At 42.6% G+C, this 22,003-nt stretch overlaps 1 protein-coding gene across 1 annotated transcript; it reads left to right on the top strand.

Moving 5' to 3' along the window:
• Nucleotides 1-506: 506 nt before the first annotated feature.
• Nucleotides 507-21,748, top strand: Slc17a1 (solute carrier family 17 member 1). Its single transcript, XM_051169193.1, has 11 exons — nt 507-549; nt 2,895-3,067; nt 4,252-4,485; nt 4,567-4,654; nt 5,446-5,532; nt 7,420-7,538; nt 7,644-7,805; nt 9,012-9,144; nt 9,236-9,383; nt 15,805-15,895; nt 21,558-21,748. Exons 1-11 carry the CDS (start codon nt 522-524, stop codon nt 21,690-21,692), a joined length of 1,398 nt encoding a protein of 465 aa, XP_051025150.1. The 5' UTR covers nt 507-521; the 3' UTR covers nt 21,693-21,748.
• Nucleotides 21,749-22,003: the final 255 nt, after the last annotated feature.

Raw genomic sequence — 22,003 nt, forward strand, 5'->3', positions numbered from 1 at the left:
TTTGCCCAGTGGCTTTCTGTTGATTTATTTGCTGTGCAGGGCAAGCCAACTGTCAGCAAATGTTCTCAGTTTTTGCTTCTTTAAGAAATCCTTTATTTTTAATTGGTTTGGCTTAGATAATTAAAAAACATGGTTTGGCAGGATTTCTTGTTTCATATAGTTATCAGAATACACACACACACACACACACATATACAGACACATATATGCATGTATATGTGTGTGTGTGTGTGTGTGTGTGTGTATATATATATATATATATATATATATATATATATATATATATATATATATATATATATCTTAATGAATCAAAAAGTATCATGAAAGTGGAAGGTTAAGTAAGGCCCTCAATGGAGGTGAAAGGGCACTGATGCAATGGGTTGTGTTAACTTTCCACTTTCACTGTTTTCAGTCAGCGGGGAGTCCTGGGTGCTGGGTCAGTTGAATTATGTTGACCAGTGTGTTTTGCACCCACAGTGGATGGAGACCAAACTCATCAACAAGAAGATAAGCATCAAATGGAGAACCAGTGCCTTCCCAAGAAAGGTAGTGCTGTCTGCTGTGCAGGGGCCACCCTCCTAAACTCACACAGTGCTGCTGGTGGCATGGGAGAGCAAGGGTCTAGGGGGAGCATAAACTCGGAAATTTTCAGAAAAGACAATAAAGGTTTCACATGATTCTTAGTGTTTTTCTGACATCCCATAACTATGGTGCAACCAACAATGCTTGAATAGCTGTGTTTGGTCAACAAGTGTCATCTCAGATGGTAAAACCAGGATAGAAGAAAGAAAAAAGAAGGACATTTGCTTAATACATGTATGTATGGACACAAATGTATTCTTAGCAAAATAGGGAAGATAATCACCACTGCTCTTTCTGGGACTAATCACATGTCATAGCTGGTATTTAAACATATGTCATATGTCACAGCTGATGCTTACCACTGCCATCTTACACCTTTGTCTTCATAAAGCACCTCTTCTACAGCTTGATTCCCAATGGTCTGTGTCATTTGTAGTCCTCCTTGAATAGAGTTGTAATTGAGTCTCATGGGCCTTAATCAGTAGGCTGGAAAAACTAAGCGGGACATTAAAGGACCACCCCTATTTGCCACATTCTTTTTGCAAAGTTACAGCACAGAAGGCAGATTTTCCTATTGGTAGCTCAGGCTGATCACCCCGTTAACGCATTAACTCCATTCATAGCCCATTGATTCAGAGGCTGCAGACCCCAAAATCTCCCAGGGGAGCAGCCTTATCTTCTAGCTCAGTGGAGTCCTTGCTATGCCACTGGTGTCTGCATTTCCTTCCCCTGGAAACAATATATAGAGGCCAGCAGAGAATTTGCTCCTGAAAATAGGAAGGAAAACTTTTGCTGACAAATCCCTAGGGGTGATGGTTCCTATTCCCACCCCATGGTTCCTGAGTTCACAAATTGTGACTATGGGAAAACAGCACCATGTATTGGATACTGATTGGGAGTGTTTATGGCCTTTAGCATAATACCATTCCAGTGCTGCAGAGCATTTCCACCAAGCTGATGCTGTGCCTTCAAAAGGCCATCCCATTGCAAGTGTGGTAAGACCGACGAGTTCCATGAACGCAGGCCCGCCGCTGCACACTCTGCGTGTGAATGTGTGGGACGCCATGATGAGGAATAAGGCATTATTTGAATCCAGAGAAGGACATTTCAAAAAAAAGAAATTACATAGAGAGGCTGCGCAGATTATTTTTGACTGTTAGGAGATTTGATAGCAATAGATTGCTCTAGTAGACACCCTTCGGAGATGAGTTCTTTAGCCTAGCATGCTTTGCGGCGATGAATCCAGGCAGCTGAGTCTTTCAGTGCCTCCTTCCTTTTTAATTCTGAGTACTGTGCGTTACATTAGCACAACACAGTGTGTTCACTCTTCCTAAACGTTGTTACCTGGAGTAAAACTGATGCAAAGCTTTTTCTACAAGTCTCTTCTGTGAGCGTGCATTAATTTTTCTTGGGATAAATGCTGTTCTTCAAAGCAGACACTATTTCCTACATTGAATTACATTAGTCTATTTACCCCAGAATGCTTAGAAGCTGGGGAGATGGATGAGTCAGGGAAGCAGTCACAACACTAGTGCAGTGACCTGAGTTCAGACCCCCCAGTGCCCATTTAAAAGGCTAGGTGTGGTGAATTGTGCCTATGGTCCCAGTCCTGGCCAGCCAGTCTAGTCTACCCAGAGAGTTGCAGGGTCCACAAGAGATGCTTTCTCAAAAACTAAGGTGAATAAAGTAGAAAGCACTAGAAGTAGACCCCACATATGTGCAACCACCTCCCCCCCAATATGAGCATGTATACAAACATGCACACACACACATGCACACACATACACACATGTTCTTCTGAACTTCCTGCTTCTTTCCAGGAACCTGCTTGGCTTTGGAGAAATTCTGCATTCCTTACTATAGCTTGATACTTTCCTCAGTAAGTTTACTCTCTTGAGAAAAAAATTTTCTCAATATGAAAATATGTTTCTCAACCAGAGTAGTCCTATCAGTTTGAAGATTAAAGTAGTTTGAGGGAAAATACCATTGATTATCATTAAAGGGACCTACTTCCAAAGGAAACCCAAGGTATTTGTCAAAGGTCTCTTTAAAATAGACATGCTCCAAAACATTTGCAAACATTCTAGGATATTGTAGGGTTAACATTCTGGGATATTGTAAGTGGAACTATGTCTTAAGGAAAATAGAAATTACTATATCGGTCCCACGTTTTCCCATTATATGGTAATTTCTAGAAGGATGATTTACAATAAAGTTTTAATTTAGCATCTTGGATATCTAGAGCTCCAAATGCCTAAAATTTTACTTTAACACTGTTACTAATTGAGTTGTTGTTTTCTACCGCTCAGTTCCAGGTTTCTGTTCCTTTCGCTATGGGCTGGCCATCCTTCTGCACTTCTGTAATATTACCATCATGGCCCAGCGAGTGTGCCTAAACCTCACAATGGTAGCCATGGTGAACAGCACAAAGCCAGCCCATTCAACTAATGACTCTGCGGTGGCGATTCTGGATGACGTAAAGGTACATTGAAAGTATAAAGCATAGGTTTAAAACTTTAACTTGATAGCTAATTTCTATAGAGGCCAGATATTATTGACAAGATAATACTAATAATTAGAAAATGAAGCTCAAGCTTCAGTCTTTGAGTTAGGACCTAAATAATCATATTCTGTCATTAAAGAATAGCTTGAGGACTGAAGAGATGGCTGATCTGTTAAAAGCACTGGCTGTTGTTCCAGAAGTCCTGAGTTCAATTTCCAACATCCACACAGCAGCTCACAACCATCTATAACCATAGTCTCATGAGCTCTGATGCCCTCTTCTGGTGTGCAGACTTAAATGCTCATTAAAACACCTAAATACATAAGCAAACCTTGTAATGATAATAATAATAATAATAATAAAAAGAATAGTTCAACATTTTGGAAGGGCTTGTTGCGTGACTTCTATTTAAGAAATAACAAAGCCCAAGAGTTAGAACTTCTTTAAAAAAGAGCATTGGAGAGGAGATGGAGGCAAAAAGGGAAGGTACCTTACAAAGGAAATAAAAGAACTGGTTAACTTTGGTTGCGACCTGGCAGGATCTAAGAGCACCTAGGAGACACCCTTTGTGAGGGCGTTAACCGAGGTGGGATAACTCACTTTACCTGTGGACCACAGCATTCATGAGCACAGGCTAAGCATCAGCGCTCATCTCCTTGTTCTGTCTAACTATGGATGCGGCACAGCAGTTGTCTCGCCTCTGCTGCCATGATGTCCCTGCTGATGCTACGACTCACATCCTAGGGTCATGATCCAAAACAAAAGCTGCTCTTTTTAAAGTTACTTTTGTCAGTTAGTTTGTGACATTGAGGAGAAGAACAAACAATACAGCATACATATAAACAAATAAGCTAGGCTGGTCACATCCCTAAGATACATTATTATGCATTTGCTAGTATCTCCAAAACGTTCCTAGTCCCAAGCATTTTAGATAAGAGATACTTAACCTAGATTTGAAAACATTAATGATAAAATATAAAATACGTATGCAAAATGACATTACAAGATAACAATGTCGTTCTGTGGGGGAAGAAAAACCTTAGAAGGAAGCGGAGATTACTTTACACAGACTAAGTAGGAAGATCACACTCCTGGGCCCCGTGAGCACCAGAGCACATCTCCATTGCAGAGCCCTTAGAGCTGGCTCCCTTTCTTTCTTTTAGAACCCTGTGTACTCCTGGAGTCTTGATATCCAAGGGCTTATTCTCAGTTCTGTCATCTGTGGCATGGTTGTGGCTCAAATCCCTGTTGGGTACCTGGCTGGGAGGTACCCGATGAAGAGGATAATTGGGTCTTCACTATTCTTCAGCTCCATCTTGTCCCTGCTCATCCCACTGGCCGCACAAGCTGGAGCAGCTTTGATCATTGTGTGCCGAGTACTTCAGGGAATAGCCCAGGTATTAAGACGCGATTTAAAACAGACACGGAGTTTGAATTTGGACTATTCGAGTTCAAAAGCCTTCATCTTTTTATTTCAGGGGACAGTGTCTACAGGCCAACATGAAGTATGGGTCAAATGGGCACCTCCCTTGGAACGAGGCCGACTTACCTCTATGACGCTATCGGGTAATTATTTAAGCCAAGGATGGCTAGGCCCCATTTTCATCTCCTCATGGTCATGTTCTTTCTGAGAGACTTAAAGATGTGTGTTTTGAGTTGCTGGGGGCCTCAGAAACAACCACTGCAACATTCTTGCTTTAATAAGGAGCAGGGAGATGGTTCAGTGGGTAGTGTTTGCCACACGAGCACAAGGACCCCAGCATCCACGTAATATACCAGGCATGCAAAGCAGCACACACCTACGTACAGCCCCAGCACAGTTGGGGCAGAGACAGATGGAGGCCAGGGTCTCACTCAGGCAGCCGTGCAGAATCAGTGAGCTCTAAGTTCAGTGGAAGACCGTGTCTCAGACAATACAGAGGGTAAGAGAAAAAAAAAAAGCCACAGGAACTGCAACCTCTGGCCTCCAAATGAATGCACAAGGGCACACGTGCTCACAGGCATGCACACACACAGGCATGCGCACACACACAGTCGGGTACACACACTCACAGGCACATACACGCACTCACAGGCATGCACACACACTCACAGGCACATACACGCACTCACAGGCATGCACATGCACTCACAGAGTGGGAGTCAGAAAGAAAGGGGGAGTTGTTTAGAATGAAAAAGAGTTGTCCTTAAACAACAGAAAAAAAAAAGAGTGAAGCATTTTCTCCATTCCTCCTCAGCAACATGAAACGCGAACTTCTTTTATGGGAGACTGTTCATTACAACACAGGGGCTTAGTCGCTCTCCTTTCAGATGCCTTTGTTAACTTAACAGGGATGTCTTCTGTGCCTCTTGGTTAGGGTTTGTAATGGGACCATTTATTGTCCTGCTTGTGAGTGGATTCATCTGTGATCTTCTGGGCTGGCCCATGGTTTTCTACATTTTTGGTGAGTCTCATTTTATAAAAAATACACACAAATCTAAATTTGACATAATGAGCAATTTATATTAAAACCCTATTTTTAAAAATCCGCAGTCTTAACTGAGGGGAAGAGAAATCAAGATTCAAAGGGGCTGATGATCAGAAATGCAGTTCATAATTTCATACTCACTTTACATAACTACATGTTACACTGTGGCACATCTTCTGTAAAAACTCTCTGGGAGAACGGACTATCTCAACAGTTACCTATGCCATAACCAAACAGAATAAACAGCAACTGAAATATAAAATCACCTTTGGGTTTCAAGCTGCAATACTTGCCCTGTTGAGGAACTTCCTCCAACAAGACTCCATCTACTTCCCACAGAATCCACAACCTTTCACATCTTTCAAGTGTTCAAACACAAGAGCCTCTTGGGACATTTCACCTTCAAGTCACATTGCGCAAAGTCACAATTTTGGCAGACTTTGGATTTATTTACTGTCTTAGAAACTTTTCTATCATTGTGATAAGACATCATGACCAAAGCAAATTATTTAAAAACATATTTAATTTGAGGGTTTGCTTATAGTTTGAGAGGGTAAGTTCATGACCACCATGGTGGGGAGCAGAGCATCTGAAACAGTACCTGAGAGCTTACATTGTGAGACTACAACCATGAGAGGCAAGGGGCAGGGAGAAACAGACAGAGAGATTGAGAGAAGAGAGAGAGAGAGAGAGAGAGAGAGAGAGAGAGAGAGAGAGAGAGAGAGAGAGAGAGAGAGACAGACAGACAGACAGATAACTGGAATAGCATGGGTCTTTGGAACTACAAAGCCTACCCCTAGTGATACACCTCCTCCAACAAGGCCATACTTTCCCCTACAAGGCCACACCTTCTAATCTTTCCTCCAAAATTCCACCAACTGAGGACCAAGCTTTCAAACATATGACCCTATGACAGCCATTCTCATTCAAAACCATCACATTTACCAAATAACTGCTTTGAAAGAATTATAGAGAGACTGTCACAATGCAAAGTTAGTTTATACACTCTGCCGCTATTCCAGATCCCTAAGAGAACAAGTGAGCTAGAGTTTTCAGAACCCATCAAAACGTCCCATAGACTGGGTGCCTGAAGAATACCCCTGTTTCTTCACAAAGAATACATATAAAAGTCAGGCGTGGTGGCAAACAACTGTAATCACAGCGCTCAGGAAGGCAGAGGCAGGAGGATCTCTGTGAGTTTGAGGCCAGCCAGGTCTACAAAGTGAGTCCAGAACACCCAAGGCTACACAGAAAAATCCCATCTTGGGGAGAAAAACACATATAAGGAAATAACTGTAGGAAGAAGATGTTTCAGGTTTAAAAAGAGCCTACTCTCACTAACTGTCCCTCTCATCCCTTCCTGGGCTGTCTATTTACCAAATTACAGGAGAGTACAGGGCTAGAGGGCATGCTGATATTTCTTCAAGCCATCTACAGCTAAGTCAGTGGGAAGAGGCATAGACTGAGTCAAAGGGCCACAGAAAATGCCTAATCCCCACAGTGTGCTACAGGCAGAGTCATAATAGGGAAACCTGTCCACCCTCACAAGCACACTGCCCCACATCACCACATTCCTCCTCTCTACTAATGCTGATTAAAATTTTGTGGGTGTCTAGCTCTGTGAAAGCTCAATATGGCCCACTCTTGAAGGGAGCCATTACAAATCTGAAAAGATAAAGGCCCAAGATTCAGGAACCCTAGGTGAGTGGAGGACAGACCACAGAGCTCGCCGTCACATCAGCATTTCAGTAAGATTCGTTCCACAGCAAGGGCCTGCAGTGGTTACGAGAAGGCTGTGCAAGCGTGAGCCTCCCAGGGTTTCAGAGAAGAAAGAGCTGTCTTTGTAACGTGTCTCTTTGATAGGCATTGCTGGCTGCGTTCTGAGTCTCTCCTGGTTCGTTCTGTTCTACGATGACCCCAAGGACCACCCGTACATGAGCAGCAGAGAGAAAGACTACATCGTATCCTCTCTCATGCAGCAGGTAGGATGCTGAGCTCCTGTGGGGGCAGCTTCTAGATCCTGCTCCAAACAAAACGCATTGCAGCTGATCCTCACTCAGCATGACTCCTGGGTTTTTTTTTTCCAGGTCAGCTCAGGCAGACAACCTTTGCCAATCAAAGCAATGCTTAAGTCTCTTCCAGTCTGGGCCATTATCCTCAACAGCTTTGCTTTCATATGGTCGAACACCTTCCTGATTACATATACTCCGACATTTATCAGCACCGTGCTTCACGTGAATGTTAGAGAGGTAAGTGTGCCATTTGTTGGCAGGTTTAATTCTGGGGAGGACTCCTCATGTCTTGTGGCCATCATTTCAGCCTTTGCCTGCTTAACTGGCTGGTGCTATTTACCTGGAGATGTATGGTTTTCTACAAGTGAACTCTGCCCACACAAAGGGTGTTGGTATAAATAGTGTCTGGAACTCTACCAGCAACACATATGCACCCACATTTTCACACCATCCCCTGGCTCCCCACAATATATGTTGGCGTGTTACTTGAGACATGTTACAAGTTAGTATTGTGGTGAATGCTTGCCTGCCATCTTGGCACTCAGGGCCCAGAAGCAGGCAGATGGCTCTAACTTTGGGGCTTACCTAGGCCACAGTGTAAGACTGTTATCTCAAAAAAAAAAAAAAAGAAAAAGAAAAAAAAGAAAGAAAGAAAGAAAGAAAGAAAAGAGAGAGAGAGAGTAGCTTGACAGTGCCGTTTCTTCACACAATGGAGTTCTAATCTGAAGTTACTGAGCCAGCCCCTGCCACAGTGCCCAGCTCTTGTCAGCCGGCTACCTTGGAATAAAGCCACAACTCCTGGCCTTTGGGTCTTACTCAGAAAGGATTTCCATTCCTCATCTCACCAGAAAATGGAGTCTGGCCTCCCAGCTTCGGAACTTTCTGTAATGTACTTGTTTCCTCAGGCTAGTGGCCAGCATAGTGCTGTGGTCATGTGAGCGCTTCTTGCTGATTCAACTTCGTCTTAATGAAGCCGTGGAGTCATCCCTAGAGTTTACCACGGCCAGTTAGAGCAAGCATGCAATTGTCTGTCATCAGTTACCAAAATCATCTCTATCATTTTCCTCGGGGCCGACACTTCCTGCTCTCAGCTGTCTTCTCTTGCAGTTTTCTAGGTCTAGTGATGCTAAAAACAAGTCTTGTGAGGATGGTGACAATTCTTACCAATCCCAAAACTGTGCTTCTCTTCCCATTGGAACTCATGGTCCCAGGCACAGTTTTGGTGTTTGGATGGTTTCTTGCATCAAAGCCACGTTTAATTCATTCATTAATTAGGTGGGACTTAGGTTTGAACCCACACCTTGGCACGCCCGACAAGAACTCTACCACAGAGTCACATCCTCAAGCCCAGAGCACACATTAGTCACTGAATTTCAGTGAAAACACTGACTGTCCAGGACTGCCTCTCCATAATATGCACTCAGAACAATGTTTCCTCCTCAGAACGGGCTGCTGTCCAGCCTCCCCTACCTGCTTGCCTACATCTGTGGTATCGTAGCAGGTCAGATGTCAGACTTCTTCCTGTCCAGGAAGATTTTCAGCGTAATTACCATCCGGAAACTCTTCACCACCTTAGGTAAGGAACAGCCAGGACACACAAGTGCTTGGGGAAACCCTCTGCCCCTTGTTCGGAAGCAACTAAGCACGCTGTCTGGCTCTCTCTGCAGGGACTCTCTGTCCTGTGGTCTTCACCATGTGCGTGCTCTACCTAAGCTTCAACTTCTACAGCACCGTCATTTTCCTGACTCTGGCCAACTCCACACTCAGCTTTTCCTTCAGCGGGCAACTTATCAATGCCTTGGATATTGCTCCCAGGTAGGCCACTCTTCAAATTTATTTATTTCTGTATTAATAAATAAAATTGCATGTACTTATTGTGTACAGCCTGGTGTTTTGAAATGGAAGCATCATAGAAGGATTGAATGGAGCTGAGCAACATAAATATTACTCATATGGTTCTTTTTTTTTTTTTGTAATGAGAATGCCTGAATTCTATCAAAGCCGTTTTCAAGAATACAACGCATTGTTGTTATGTACAGTCACTGTACTGTGCGATGGATCTCTTGAAATAATTTCTTCTAATTGAAATTTTGAATCTTTCGGCCATTATCTTCCTAAAGATCTCCCTTTATCACTAAATAAGACACCCATTCTGTTCTCTACTTAATGAGTTCAACTTCTTTGTATCCCACATGTACATGACATAGTGTCATTTGTCTGTGACCTGCTTATTTCACTCAACATTATATCCTCCGGGTTCATCCATAGTGCTAAAAATGACAGTGTTTCCTTCTTTTTTAGGAAAATAGCATCTATTGTGCATACAGAGCACATACACAGTCTTATCCAGTAAGTGCTGGTGGACACTGTCCTATCTGTGGTGTTCTTATCTGTGATGAATAATGTAATAAACACGCAACTGTAGATATGTCTGACGTACTGACCCAGCCTCTTTCTCATATGTGCCTAGTAGCCAGTGTACTTGGAAACACGGTGAGGTACCTATATGCTGTTGGCTATTTTTAGGTACTTTTTGAAAAACATCTATTTGAGTTCTTTGCTCAAACTTAATTAGGTTGATGCTGAGCTGTGTTTCTGATGTGTTTCCAATGATAAGACCCTATTAAATGTGTGTCTTATATTTTTCCTGTTGCAAATATTGTTTCTTCACTCCCCTGGTTGTTTCCTTGACCTTGCAGAATGCTTATATTGAAGTATTTCCATTCCTCTCCATTTCCTTTTGTCACTTGATATTTTATTTTTTAGTCATATCAAAAAAAAAAATCATTGTCCAAATCAAAAACCTTGGCATTTCCTACAGTGCTTTTTGTTGTTTCTTTCTCTCTTTCTTTCTTTCTTTCTTTCTTTCTTTCTTTCTTTCTTTCTTTCTTTTTAAAGAACTGGTTTCTCTGTGTAACTCTGGCTGTCCTGGAACTTGCTTTGTATACCAGACTGGCATTGAACTCAAAGATCAACTGCTTCTGCCTCCCGAGTGCTGGGACTAAAGGCGTGCATCACCACACCCAGTTCCTACAGTGCTTCTTTCTCATAATTTTACAGTTTCAAGTCCTTTTGAGTCAATGCATTGCATATTATCTGAAGAAAGGCCCAATTCTGTTCTCATCTGTAAGTAGATGTGCATTGGTTCCAGCACTATTTATTGTCCTTTTCCCATTTCCTGCTCTTGGCAATTTTGTTAAAAACTAGTCCTGCCATAAGCACCTACTATGTTAATTTCTAGGCTTTCTATTTTACGTCATTAGTCGATGTGTCTGCTTTGACGTCAGGCCCCTTTGACTGCCATACCGTGGAGATATTTTTGAAGATGGGTAGTGCAGGCCTCCTGCTTTGTTCTCGGTCCTTGGAATGGCTTTTCCTACCCTTGTGATGTCTTTTTCCTCTGTGTGTCTTCGTCTGAGTCATCAGTGCCCTATAGACTTAGAGTGCAGAGCAGTCAGCTCCTTGCTTAAATTTATCCCTCGCTACTTTTTTTCTAGTTCTCGTAAAAGAGATTATTGCACTTTTCTCAGTTTGTTATTAAGTAATGATTTTAAAATAGTGTTCTTTCTGGCATGGTGGTCTGGAGGTAAAAGCGGGAAGAGCAGGGATCCAAGGCCAATCTCAGCTGTTTAGCAAACTTCAGGCCACCGTGGGCCATATAATGTCCTATCACAAAATGCCCAAAGGAGAAAAGGGAAAAACATTGTTTTCTCTTTCTTTCTTGAAACTCGATCTTGGGGCACATTAGGGTTTTAAATATTCTGAAGTTCACGGGCAGAAGAGTTAACAGTTCTGATGACAAATCTGCGTGATTCAAATATAATGATGTGGAGAGTTATGCACATAGACTGCACACCTGTTACAGGTCTATAAAGAACATCCCAGAGACTGTCAGTGCCCACTTCAGAGTCAGAGCAGTGGATTATTGGTCTCTATGGCCATTTACCTCAGGCAAACCTCTGCCTTGGTGTCCTCATCTACAGCCTGGGAGTAAAAAGAGAAGGTTTCCCTCAGGAGTTGTCAAGAGTACTAAAGGTCCATGTGTTTGCATATATAATCCCAGCGTGCAGGAGGCAGAAGGAGATGGACTGTAAGTTAAGGCCACTTAGGCTATATAGAGAATAACTTAGTATAAATGAAATAGTCCTGCTTTGGCATATGTTGGATGTCATTGGGCCTGTCTACGGCATCCTTCCTCCTGTCTTATGCATATTGTGATGCTAATCTCATAGCAACTTCTACTTACTTTATTACCAAGGAGACTTATGTTCAAATACTTAATTTTTAAGTCATGGCCACTGGTATGGAATTTGTGTTAGACTGCTCTCTGTTGCTATGGCAAATACTTGAAATGAACCTGTTTATAATGAGGAAGGGTTCAGTTTGCGTCACAGCTTGGGGGACTTGAGTCTTTTATGGGTTATTCTCACACTGTGGCAGGAGTGCACATGAACCAAAACTGCTCCTCTCCCCCAGCTGGGACATAGAAGAGTCGGGAACAGAAGGGCTACATCGCCTTTGAAGGCATGTCCCCAAATGACCTAAAGATTGTCCCTTAGGTCACACCCTTCTACCACCTCCTGTAGTACCAACCTAGCAATCAGTCCCCGGCAACCAAGCCCCTCACACACACATACAAACCGCAGCAGGATCCTATCTAAGATTTTAGTTCATACTCACTTAGTGTGAAAACTGATTTTTATTGCCATCTGTCCTTTGAGAGATTTGTGTGACTAACAGAAGCAGCTCTGTGATTCACACCAGCCAACAGACAGCACTCTTATTGTACTGTGGGGCTAACACTCCATGGAGAACACAGGCAAAATATTAACAGGATTATCCAAACTACCAGCCTCTAGTGAAGTAAAACAAAACAAAACAAAATTAACGTCACAAATTTGAGGAGAAACTTGTCTACCAGGTCTACATAAAGTGGAACGAATGTATGTATACAGTTCATTTACTTAGTTTCAAGCATTGCCTTTTAAAAAGCCAGGAAGTATTTTTTCTAATTGTATGGAACTATATGAGAACACACAAATTATTTAATAAAGAATGTGCATCACCAATTGCTTCTCAGCCTCTCGGCTAATATCACGTGTAGAATGTCAATATCAATTAAAATATGTTCTCTTAAAAAATACGACTATATTCACTAATAAGTATATCTGTAAAATATAAATAATTCTCGGGTTAGGTTTATCTTTTGTGCTTTTCATGCCCTGGTATAAATATAATAATCTTGTCCACGTGCTATGGGTGGGGAAAACAAAAGGTGGAGGCAGTGAAGGTTCACACCTAGGTACATTTTTCTGTAAGGCTGGCGATCTATAGCAACCGTGGCCTCGGTGAATCTGTCTGCCAGCACCCGGCAGCTAAGATATCTAAGCGGGCAATGGCTTGAGTGGCATCTAATGTGTCCAAAGCTTCATCATTCAAATGGGCTTGAATTCCCTGTTAGAGCAAAGACAGGTCTGAAAGGAAGCAGAGTCACACAGATGTGGCCTCATGGAAGTGTTGAGAGGACAAGACTGAGTGAGACATGGGCGGCCGGGGACGTAGTAGGCTGCCATGCCTCTGGGGAGTCAAGCACATCCTTAGGATGGTCTGTCTGTGGTGCGCTGAGACAGCAGTGCCATCCTAGTAAGGCAGCTGCAATAGTTTTAACTGTTTCCGTTAGCTCAATCAGTAAGGGGATTTTATGCCTTTGAATTCTCCTTCCCTCCCACAGTGGACAGTACCATAGCTCAGACATCTTAATTGTGTTCAGGTTTTATTCAGGCATTTTACACTCAAGTATTAAATCGTCAAGGTTAGAAGCCCACTGTAATGTTTCTTCTGCTCTTACATTTGCTTACAAAATGAACCATGTGCTGCTCCAGCTAAAGAATAAACAAATTACAGATGAGCATTGTACAAAAATTTGCCATACATTAAAGCAATTTATAGGCTCTGTTGCTTTCCTGTATCAAATAAAGCTCACACCCGCCTAGCCTAGGGCAGGGAGGTGCGCCATCTTGTGGTTTCATAGTGAATTTCAGAGGACGTGTCCTAACAGGCAGACTGCCTCAGCCTCCCAAATGCTGGGACTGAGGGTAAGTCATGTGTTCAGCTTCCTGATTTCTTGTATGGGTCACATTAAATGTGGAAGGAAATGTGGATTTGCTACCAGGAAGAGACACAGATTAAATGTAAGGATTCAAAAATCAATGGAGTAAAAAGAAGCCTGGCAATACTTTAGTCCAAGAAGCAGGGCTAGAAATCTTTAAATGTACTTCATAGCAGTAAAGAGAAACATATCAGACCTCTACGTGTGTGTGTGGGGGGGGGGGGACGGGTCTGTGTCTGTGCCTCTCTCTGTGTGTGCATGTGGTGGTCATAAGACAACTTTGAGAAGTCAGTTTTCTCCTTCCATCTTTATACGGGTTCTCAGAGGTGAACTCAGGCTGCCAGGCTTGCACAGCACGTGCCCTTACCCACTGAGCCATTCTTGCTAGCCCATATGTTTTTCTTTACATTCATCATGAACTAAGGGAGTTCAAAGAATTAAGAGGTTCAACTGATCTAGGCAGGCACTACACTCAAATAACTAGACATAGCTACAAGGCAGGGACTTTGAGGGGTCCTTTAGATAATCCACAATAAGAGAGAGAGACAAAAAATGGAAATGGTATTGATGATTAGAAGAACAAATGAAGACACTTGGCCCAACTGACATAGGTAAGACAGCATTCAGTTAAAACCGAGTGTGTGATTTTGAATGGCCCCTAAGACTTGACGGAGGTCGACAAACATACGGATCATAAAGCAAACTGTATCTAATTCAACATGACTGCACTCACCCAGAATGTATTCTCTGGTCACAGTGGCATATGGTTACCACTGAAGGGAGGAGAAGAAAGCCCATAGCAAGCAATGGCTTTAAGAAGAAATTCTCACATCTCTATTCATCACCAAAAGCCAAGCCATACTTAATTATGGGGCTGCATCTAAGCTGCATGGGAGGCTTGGAATACAGATGTTCATGAACAAAAGGGTCACATCAAAGACATGGTTCAAGGGGAGCTCAAACACTTTTAGGGACCCCCACAAATGCCTCTATTTGTTTTAAGATAAAAGACACAACATAACCTTTATGGTGACAGGAAATGACTCGATGCATAGTGTTAGCGTATTTGTCCTGATACCAGAACATGTGTATATATGCATATATATCCTAGTACTTTTATGGAGCTCATAAAAACTGAAGCAACAGGGCTCAAACACGTCATCACTGGCTCCAATTTCATCCAAGAGTTCTGTTGCGTCACTGAAGAGGTGAGCTCACAGTGAGTATTCTTCACAATAGGACAGTGACGAGGACAGCATGCTAGTACGGTATACTGTCCACCTCTCCCGAGACTCAGATCAAAAGTCTAACCTGGGACCTCACAGTGTTTAGGGATCCTGGGCAGAGGCTGATAAGTCAGCAGACAAGCTCTATGCTTCTCCCACATTGAATATGTCCAGGCAATGTAGAAACAGTATGGACAAGGAAATAAGACAAAGGAATCTGAAGAATCTCCTCCACATGAGGGGAAAGACGGTCTAACACAGACCCTGTTCTGCTGGACTGAAGGACCAAGGCTCCCAGGCCTGGACCAAACCGCTCTTAACTGAGCACTGCCTCACTCTTCATGGCTGATGGAAGGACTTGCCCTCTCCTTGGTCTACGACTTTCCACAGTTTCCTTGTTTTGTTTGTTCATTTCCTGCTAAGATTGATATGAACATACAGGATTGGCCAACCATAGCTGCTTATAAACAGCCTTCTCACATCTTCATTGGTATATTGGCAACAATCCTTTGGGGGTCAGTAGCTCTGGGTCTTTGTGATGAGACAGAGTGAGCAGAGTCCTTCAGTCAATCTGTCTCAGTCAAGTTCCCATGAGTAGTCCATATCGCCTTCTGAATTTCTTTGGCTGTACTTCAAAATCTCAAACACTGCTGAGTTTTCACTCTAAGCATCCCATTTTCACTGCTAAGGTGAACCTTTCTGAAACATGGACCAATGAAAATATTGCTACCTCTATGATTATTTTCTGCCACATTAATGAACTTAAGCCGTAGGAATGGGTATGCATGATGTCATTAATCCCCGCCCCCCCCCCCCAAGCCTCATTGGATTGTGGTAGCTTTGCCTGAAGCATTTGTACCACGTCTCACCTGTGTTTTCTTTCTCTTTGCTCTTTGTACAGATATTATGGATTTCTTAAAGCAGTTGCAGCTTTAATTGGAATGTTTGGAGGCCTAATTTCTTCAAGTATAGCTGGGTTGATCCTTAGTCAGGTAAGTAGCACGCAGATATGCATAGTTATTGTTGGCTATTGATTGTGTAAAGAAAGTTCACACACACACACACACACATACACACACACAGGGAGTGTGTAGCTGCTGAAACAGGATTTGGCTGGCTGAGGGTACTGCAAGTAACAAGATGAGCTTTGCCAGAAAAGAAAAAAGAAAAAGAAGAAATAGGAGGATACAGAGCTAAAGGTTGAGGAAGAATGTCACCTCTACCAAGACAGGCAGTACACCTGCAATTGGTTCAGAATTACTTAAAATCCTCTTGATGGAAACAATTGAAATACTCTGACAATTTAAAGTTACTTAAAATACGTTCTTTTGGATGGTGAGATAGTTCAGTAGATACAGTGTTTACTACACAAGCCAGGCACCCTTGTTCAAATCCTGGAATCAACTTGAAGGTGGAATGAGAGAACCAACACAGCAAATGTCGTCTGACCTCCGTACGCACGCTGCGGCACCTGTGTACACACACACACACACACACACACACACACACACATCATCATCATCATCATCATCATCATCATCATAATAATAATAATAATAGCATAATAGCCTTATTGCCTTGTCTTGAAAAAACAAGTAGGAGAACATTTTAGAGACTCAGAAAAATTGATTTCAGGGAGGTGAGTGGCCATAGGGCCCCTGGCTGCTGTGGATCAATAGACAAACATTTATCCAAACACAGCAGAGCCAGGAAAGGCCTGCTGTCTTAAGTGTATAGTGAGAAAGACCTGCACCTCATTCTGCATCCGGAACCCTGACGGTCACACAAAAGCTGTGAGCAGAGGCAGGAATGACGTCTTTAAGTGGCACCTGATTCAGTGTGTGGGATCCAGTGAGCTGAGAAGGCAGCAGGTCAATACCCTGGGAGAAGCTGCAGCCAGCTTTCTGAAATCATTCTCAAGGTCCATCTGCCCTACTGTTCATGTGGTCAGCAACATTTCTGAGACTTGTGATGTCTGTGCCTCTCTGGGTATGTGCCTTGCACTTTCCCCTCTTGAAATGCTGAGTCTAATTAGCATCTGCTCCTCCTCCATCAGGGCTGGCGCGCTATCTCAGAACAGGCAGCCTCTAGCACCCTGTGCATTCTCAGTAACATGGACTTGCAGATTCCTTTCTACCAACTGGAGAACATAAGTGCCTTGATAGTATAGCATACAAAAAGGTCCTTATCTACCCCAGCACCATCCCCTGTGGATTCCACTAGCTCACAAGCTGGCTTGTTGAAAGACAAGCTCCCAAGTAGAGAAGTCCTGTTGAGATTTCTTCAATCATTCTTCACCACACAGCATGGGGCAGGGTGAGGTGGTCAGCACACACTGTGGCCACTTTTCCCATAGAGGAGCCTCCCAAAGTGCTGCTTCACATACTTATGATGTCATAAAGGCAGAAGACACAGCCAGAACCATGGGAACTCCTGGGAGGGGCTCTGGTCTCGCTGCAGAAGTGAAATTCAAGGCCACCAGGTCAGTTCTGTCTCTGAGCACAGGGCCAGCCACATCCTTTTCCTCCACTGAGTCTCCTCAATCAATTCTCAGCTCAAAGAGCAAACTTCCCTGCTAGCTTCTGAAAGGTGTGAGGAAACATAATTTCAGAGCTTTTCAGAGTTCTCTCTGGCCAGGAAGGAATCCTGCCTTTGCCTCAGTGCGAGGGAAGAGACACATTGAATAAAAGGTAAACTGAGCACGGGAAACAATAAACCAATAAGAGTTTTACATCCATGTTCATATCTTGTTTCTCCCCAGTCTTTTTTTTTTTTTTAGTTGTCTTTATTTTATGTGTAAGGGTGGGTTCCCTGCACATATGCCTGTGTAGCATGTATGTATCTGGTGCCCACAGAGTCTGGGAGAGAACATCGTATCTTCCGGAGCTGGAGTCCATTGTGGGATGCCACATGGGTGCTGGAAATAGAGAGCTCAGTGCTCTGGGAGAGCAGCTAGAGCTCTGTAACCTCTTGGCCCTCTCCACAGCCCCATCAAAAGCTCTTTCTCCTGTCACGTGCCAAGAAGTGTTTTTCAGGACCTTAGCTGCCTACTTGAAGCAAGTTACGTTCTTCTAGAGAAACATCCAGAACTCGTGCTCCATAAGGAGTTCAGTACATATAGCTCAAAATTGAAAAATAACAAAATGTTTGAAGAAATGTGAAAGAAACAAACACAATTATTATAGCCTCAAAGATACTTGAAACAACACACATTTAAAGAAGTAATAAAAGAGATTTAAAATGTAAAAACCATGATATGTGACAAAGAATCTTATTTACCCCTCATAATCAACCATATAAAAATAAAAAACAGAAATATTATACTTAATATAAGCAAAAGAAACCTATAAACGCTCTGCTTCCATTAATGGGAGAGTGAGTGGTTTATGTCAATTTCCTTCCTTCCTTCCCTTTTCTTTTCTTCCTTTCTTTCTTTTTTCTTTTTCCTGAGACAGGGTCTCTCTGCATAGCCTTGGCTGTCCTGAACTCACTTTTGAACAGGCTGGCCTCTAAACTCACAGAGATCCACCTGCTTCTGCCTCCTTGAGTGCTGGGATTAAAGGTGTGCGCCATGCACAGGCTTGGGTCAATTTTATTAATGTAAACACTAAGGCTGGAAAGTAGGTGAGTCTTCTATGAAACTTGACCAAGCTGAAGATGGAGAGGCACTAGCAGGCAATGTCTGCAAGAAACAAAAACTCAGGATTTGTACCCAAATGCTTCTTCTTCTTTTTAAAAAATATTTATTTATTATTATGTACACAGTGTTCTGCCTGCATGTACACCTGCAGGCCAGAAGAGGGCATCAGATCTCATTATAGATGGTTGTGAACCACCATGTGGTTGCTGGGAATTGAACTCAGGACCTTTGAAAAAGCATGCAGTGCTCTTAACCTCTGAGTCATCTCTCCAGCCTCCCTTCTTCTTCCTCTCCTCCTCCTCCTCTTCTTCCTCCTCCTTCTTCTTGATATTGGAAAAAGGACTTCTGATTTGGGGAGTGTTCTTCAGAGTCTGTAAAGAGCAGTGACCCCAATAAACAAAACATTTAGCTTGAGGAAAAGGGTGACCAGAATAAAATAGCCAGTCTTTGCAATCTGCCTTGGCAGAAAAAACCAACCCAAATTTGGAGTGTTTCAGGAGTGCCAAGACCTCCCCATGAGCCTCACAGAAGCAAACTAAAACATATCCAGGTGGAGGTGACATCACTCATGAAACTCTCTAGAAATTTCCCGTAATTGTAAGCTACAGTTCAGTGATTTATAAAACTTGGCCACTCATTGCACCTGTTAACATCAAGTGCAGTGAGTGGAAAAGGACAACGTCCCACAGACCGTACCCTTTCAACACAAAAGTCAAACCAAACAACAATGACTAGAAAAACACATCTGAGATCTTGTTTGGAAATTCCAGCAAGGGAGCACAGCTCCTCGTACACCCTTGACTGAAGAAGCCAGGTCCTCCTCTACTTAAGGAAAGTCATCCTCTTGACCAAGCATGTAGATTCCAGAGGGAAGTACCTGGAGAAGTGAGGGATGGAGGGGACCCCCACCTAGTCAGCCAAATCACCCCTGGTGATGGATGGGTGACAGATAACACAGTCTGATCACTCTCATATGCACATGTTTAAAAGTAAAGGCAAATATGCTGCGCTGGCGAGCTCAGTGGTCTGAGTCAATTCTCCCATTGAAAGGAGACAGATTTGTTATTAGTATACTGTGTGTACTGTACTTATATGTGAAGGTATAAAAGTTTTAAAAATGCAGGAAGAACGCATGAGGCCATATACCTAAAAAGCGATGGCTTGGTGGATAACAGTGCTTGACAACGAGACTTGCTGCCTGCGTTTGAGCTCCAGAGATCATAATGGATGGAGGGAACCCTGAGAGCTGTCCTCTGACCTCCACTCTTACGCCATGACACGCACGCGTGGACACACATACGCACAGTGTAAAAGGCAGTGTTCTTAAGCGACATTAGTCTGGTGCGTTGGCCACATTTTCACCAGGAAATGTGTCTTCCTAGAATAAACTGACACTTCCGAGATAAAGAAAGGGAACCTAGCTTTTCTTAGCAGAGAGGAGCGTGGTCCTAAAACCTGCAGTTCTGGATCTAGTCTGGACTAAGATGGGCTCGCAGCTAAGAAGCGAGGGGAACTGGGAGCTGGCCGTTCCTGGCCTGAATGTAAGGGTAACTTTGCAGTGGCTGCAGGAAACAGCGCACATGTCAGCACAATGTGATGTAGTTTCCCCTCCATGCTGTGAGCAACAAACAGATGCAAAGATCTTATTAGCTTTGTACTGAGTTCTAGTGAAGCTATGAAAAATACACATGAAAAAGGAAGAAATGGAAAGATAATCAGAAGACTCTACTGCTAAGTATGATAATTAACAATTTGACATGGTTTCTTATACGGTATAAATATGTAAATAGCATAAATCAATGGTCTGTATGAATTATTTTCTAAATATCTGAATAAATAGCACAAAATAATTTTAGTATATTGTTTATAGCCCTAAAATAAAAATCATATATCTAAGAATATATTTAATGAACTATTTACATATCTATGGAGAAAACCAGGGGATAGTTTTAATACACATTTCAAACACTTAATAAGTGGTGAGAACACCATTGTTTTATACTGAAAGACTTGAACATGTAAAAATGCCTTCTAATTCGAAGATCTGCTGGTTCAATATGATAGCAATCAAAACTTTAAATTATGTTTGTGGGAAATTATAGTGTTTTTTATACAACAAGAATGTGTTTGCAAAGGGATAAGAGCAGCTGAGGGATTTGGGATTTGTATGGTTTTTGGTTTTTGTTTTGCGAGACAGGACCTTACTGTGCTGGCCTGGCTGACCGGAAACTCACTATGCATCCCATGCTGGCCTCTTACTTGCATCTCTCTGCCTTGCTCTGCCTCATGAATGCTGAGATCTCAGGGATGTGTGCCACCACGCCCAACATTGTGAAGGCCTTGAGGAAAAAAACCTGGACTGCTTTCTGATAATTGTTTCACAACACTGCCACAGTAAAGATGAAATAATATGAAAGGCATTGTTGCAAATTAATAATTTCTGCACATAGAATGGCTATAAATAATAGCTATGGTGCATAGAAATGATTTAAATCTAACAACTGCACTTGAAACACTTTATTTCTGCATACCTGTTTATATATGCTTATCTGACACAACACACTCTTGTCTATGTAAGATATCTTGAAAAAGACAGGAACTTTGGAATAATAAACCATGAGAAAAAAGCATGATTTAAAAGAAACTGGTATATTTCCAGGTAGTGGTGACACCTGCCATTAATCTTAGCACTTGGGAGGCAGAGGGGAGCAGATCTCTGAGTTCGAGGCCAGGCTGGTCTTCAGAGCAAGTGTCAGGACAGCCAGGGCTACACAGAGAAACACTGTCTCTAACCTCCACCCCACAAAGGCATATATTAATAGCTGGTGAAAACATAATTGTATATACAGAAAGACAAAAGCAATTACCTGTGTAGAGTGAAATGATGACTTTCTTGGTTATTTATATGTTTTTGAATGCTTATAACCTGTGTTGAGTCTGCATATTATTTTAATACTGTATTGTATTAAATCGAGATCAGTCCTTCATGCTTGGTTTGAATTTTAATCCCTCAGGACTCGGAATACGCTTGGCATAAAATCTTCTTCTTGATGGCGGGCATCAACGTGACATGCCTAACTTTCTACCTTCTATTTGCTAAAGGAGAAATCCAGGAGTGGGCTAAAGAAACGAAAACCACACGATTGTGAAGGTGAGGCTTGAAACTGAAGATATGTGGAAGTGAACAACTGATGATGAACTTCTGAGGTGGAGAGCCATAAGACATGTGGGCTGAGGTGGGGGGCACGGGGGAGGGGGAGAGCATCCTAAATCTGAAACAATATCCCTGATGGCACACCGCCCAGTGCTACGCTGCTGTGGGATTCTGAGGAGACATCAGAGTTGCTATCTAAATTTGGGAAATGGAGCTTCGAAAATGAACAGCTAAGAAGGATGCCAGAGAGATGAGGAAGTCTCTTGAGGAAAGTAGCATAAGAGTTAGACAATGTGGGGTGTTGAG

This window comes from Acomys russatus, chromosome 3 (genome assembly GCF_903995435.1).
Source record: "Acomys russatus chromosome 3, mAcoRus1.1, whole genome shotgun sequence".
Classification (NCBI taxonomy): Eukaryota; Metazoa; Chordata; class Mammalia; order Rodentia; family Muridae; genus Acomys; species Acomys russatus.

Bases quoted from the DNA above. Each gene is read 5' to 3' on its own strand.
- Slc17a1 (XM_051169193.1), top strand. From the start codon at position 522: ATGGAGAACCAGTGCCTTCCCAAGAAAG. The intron at 9,145-9,235 runs GTAAGGAACAGC...CTCTCTCTGCAG, and splicing joins GAAACTCTTCACCACCTTAG to GGACTCTCTGTCCTGTGGTC. The intron at 9,384-15,804 runs GTAGGCCACTCT...CTCTTTGTACAG, and splicing joins GCCTTGGATATTGCTCCCAG to ATATTATGGATTTCTTAAAG.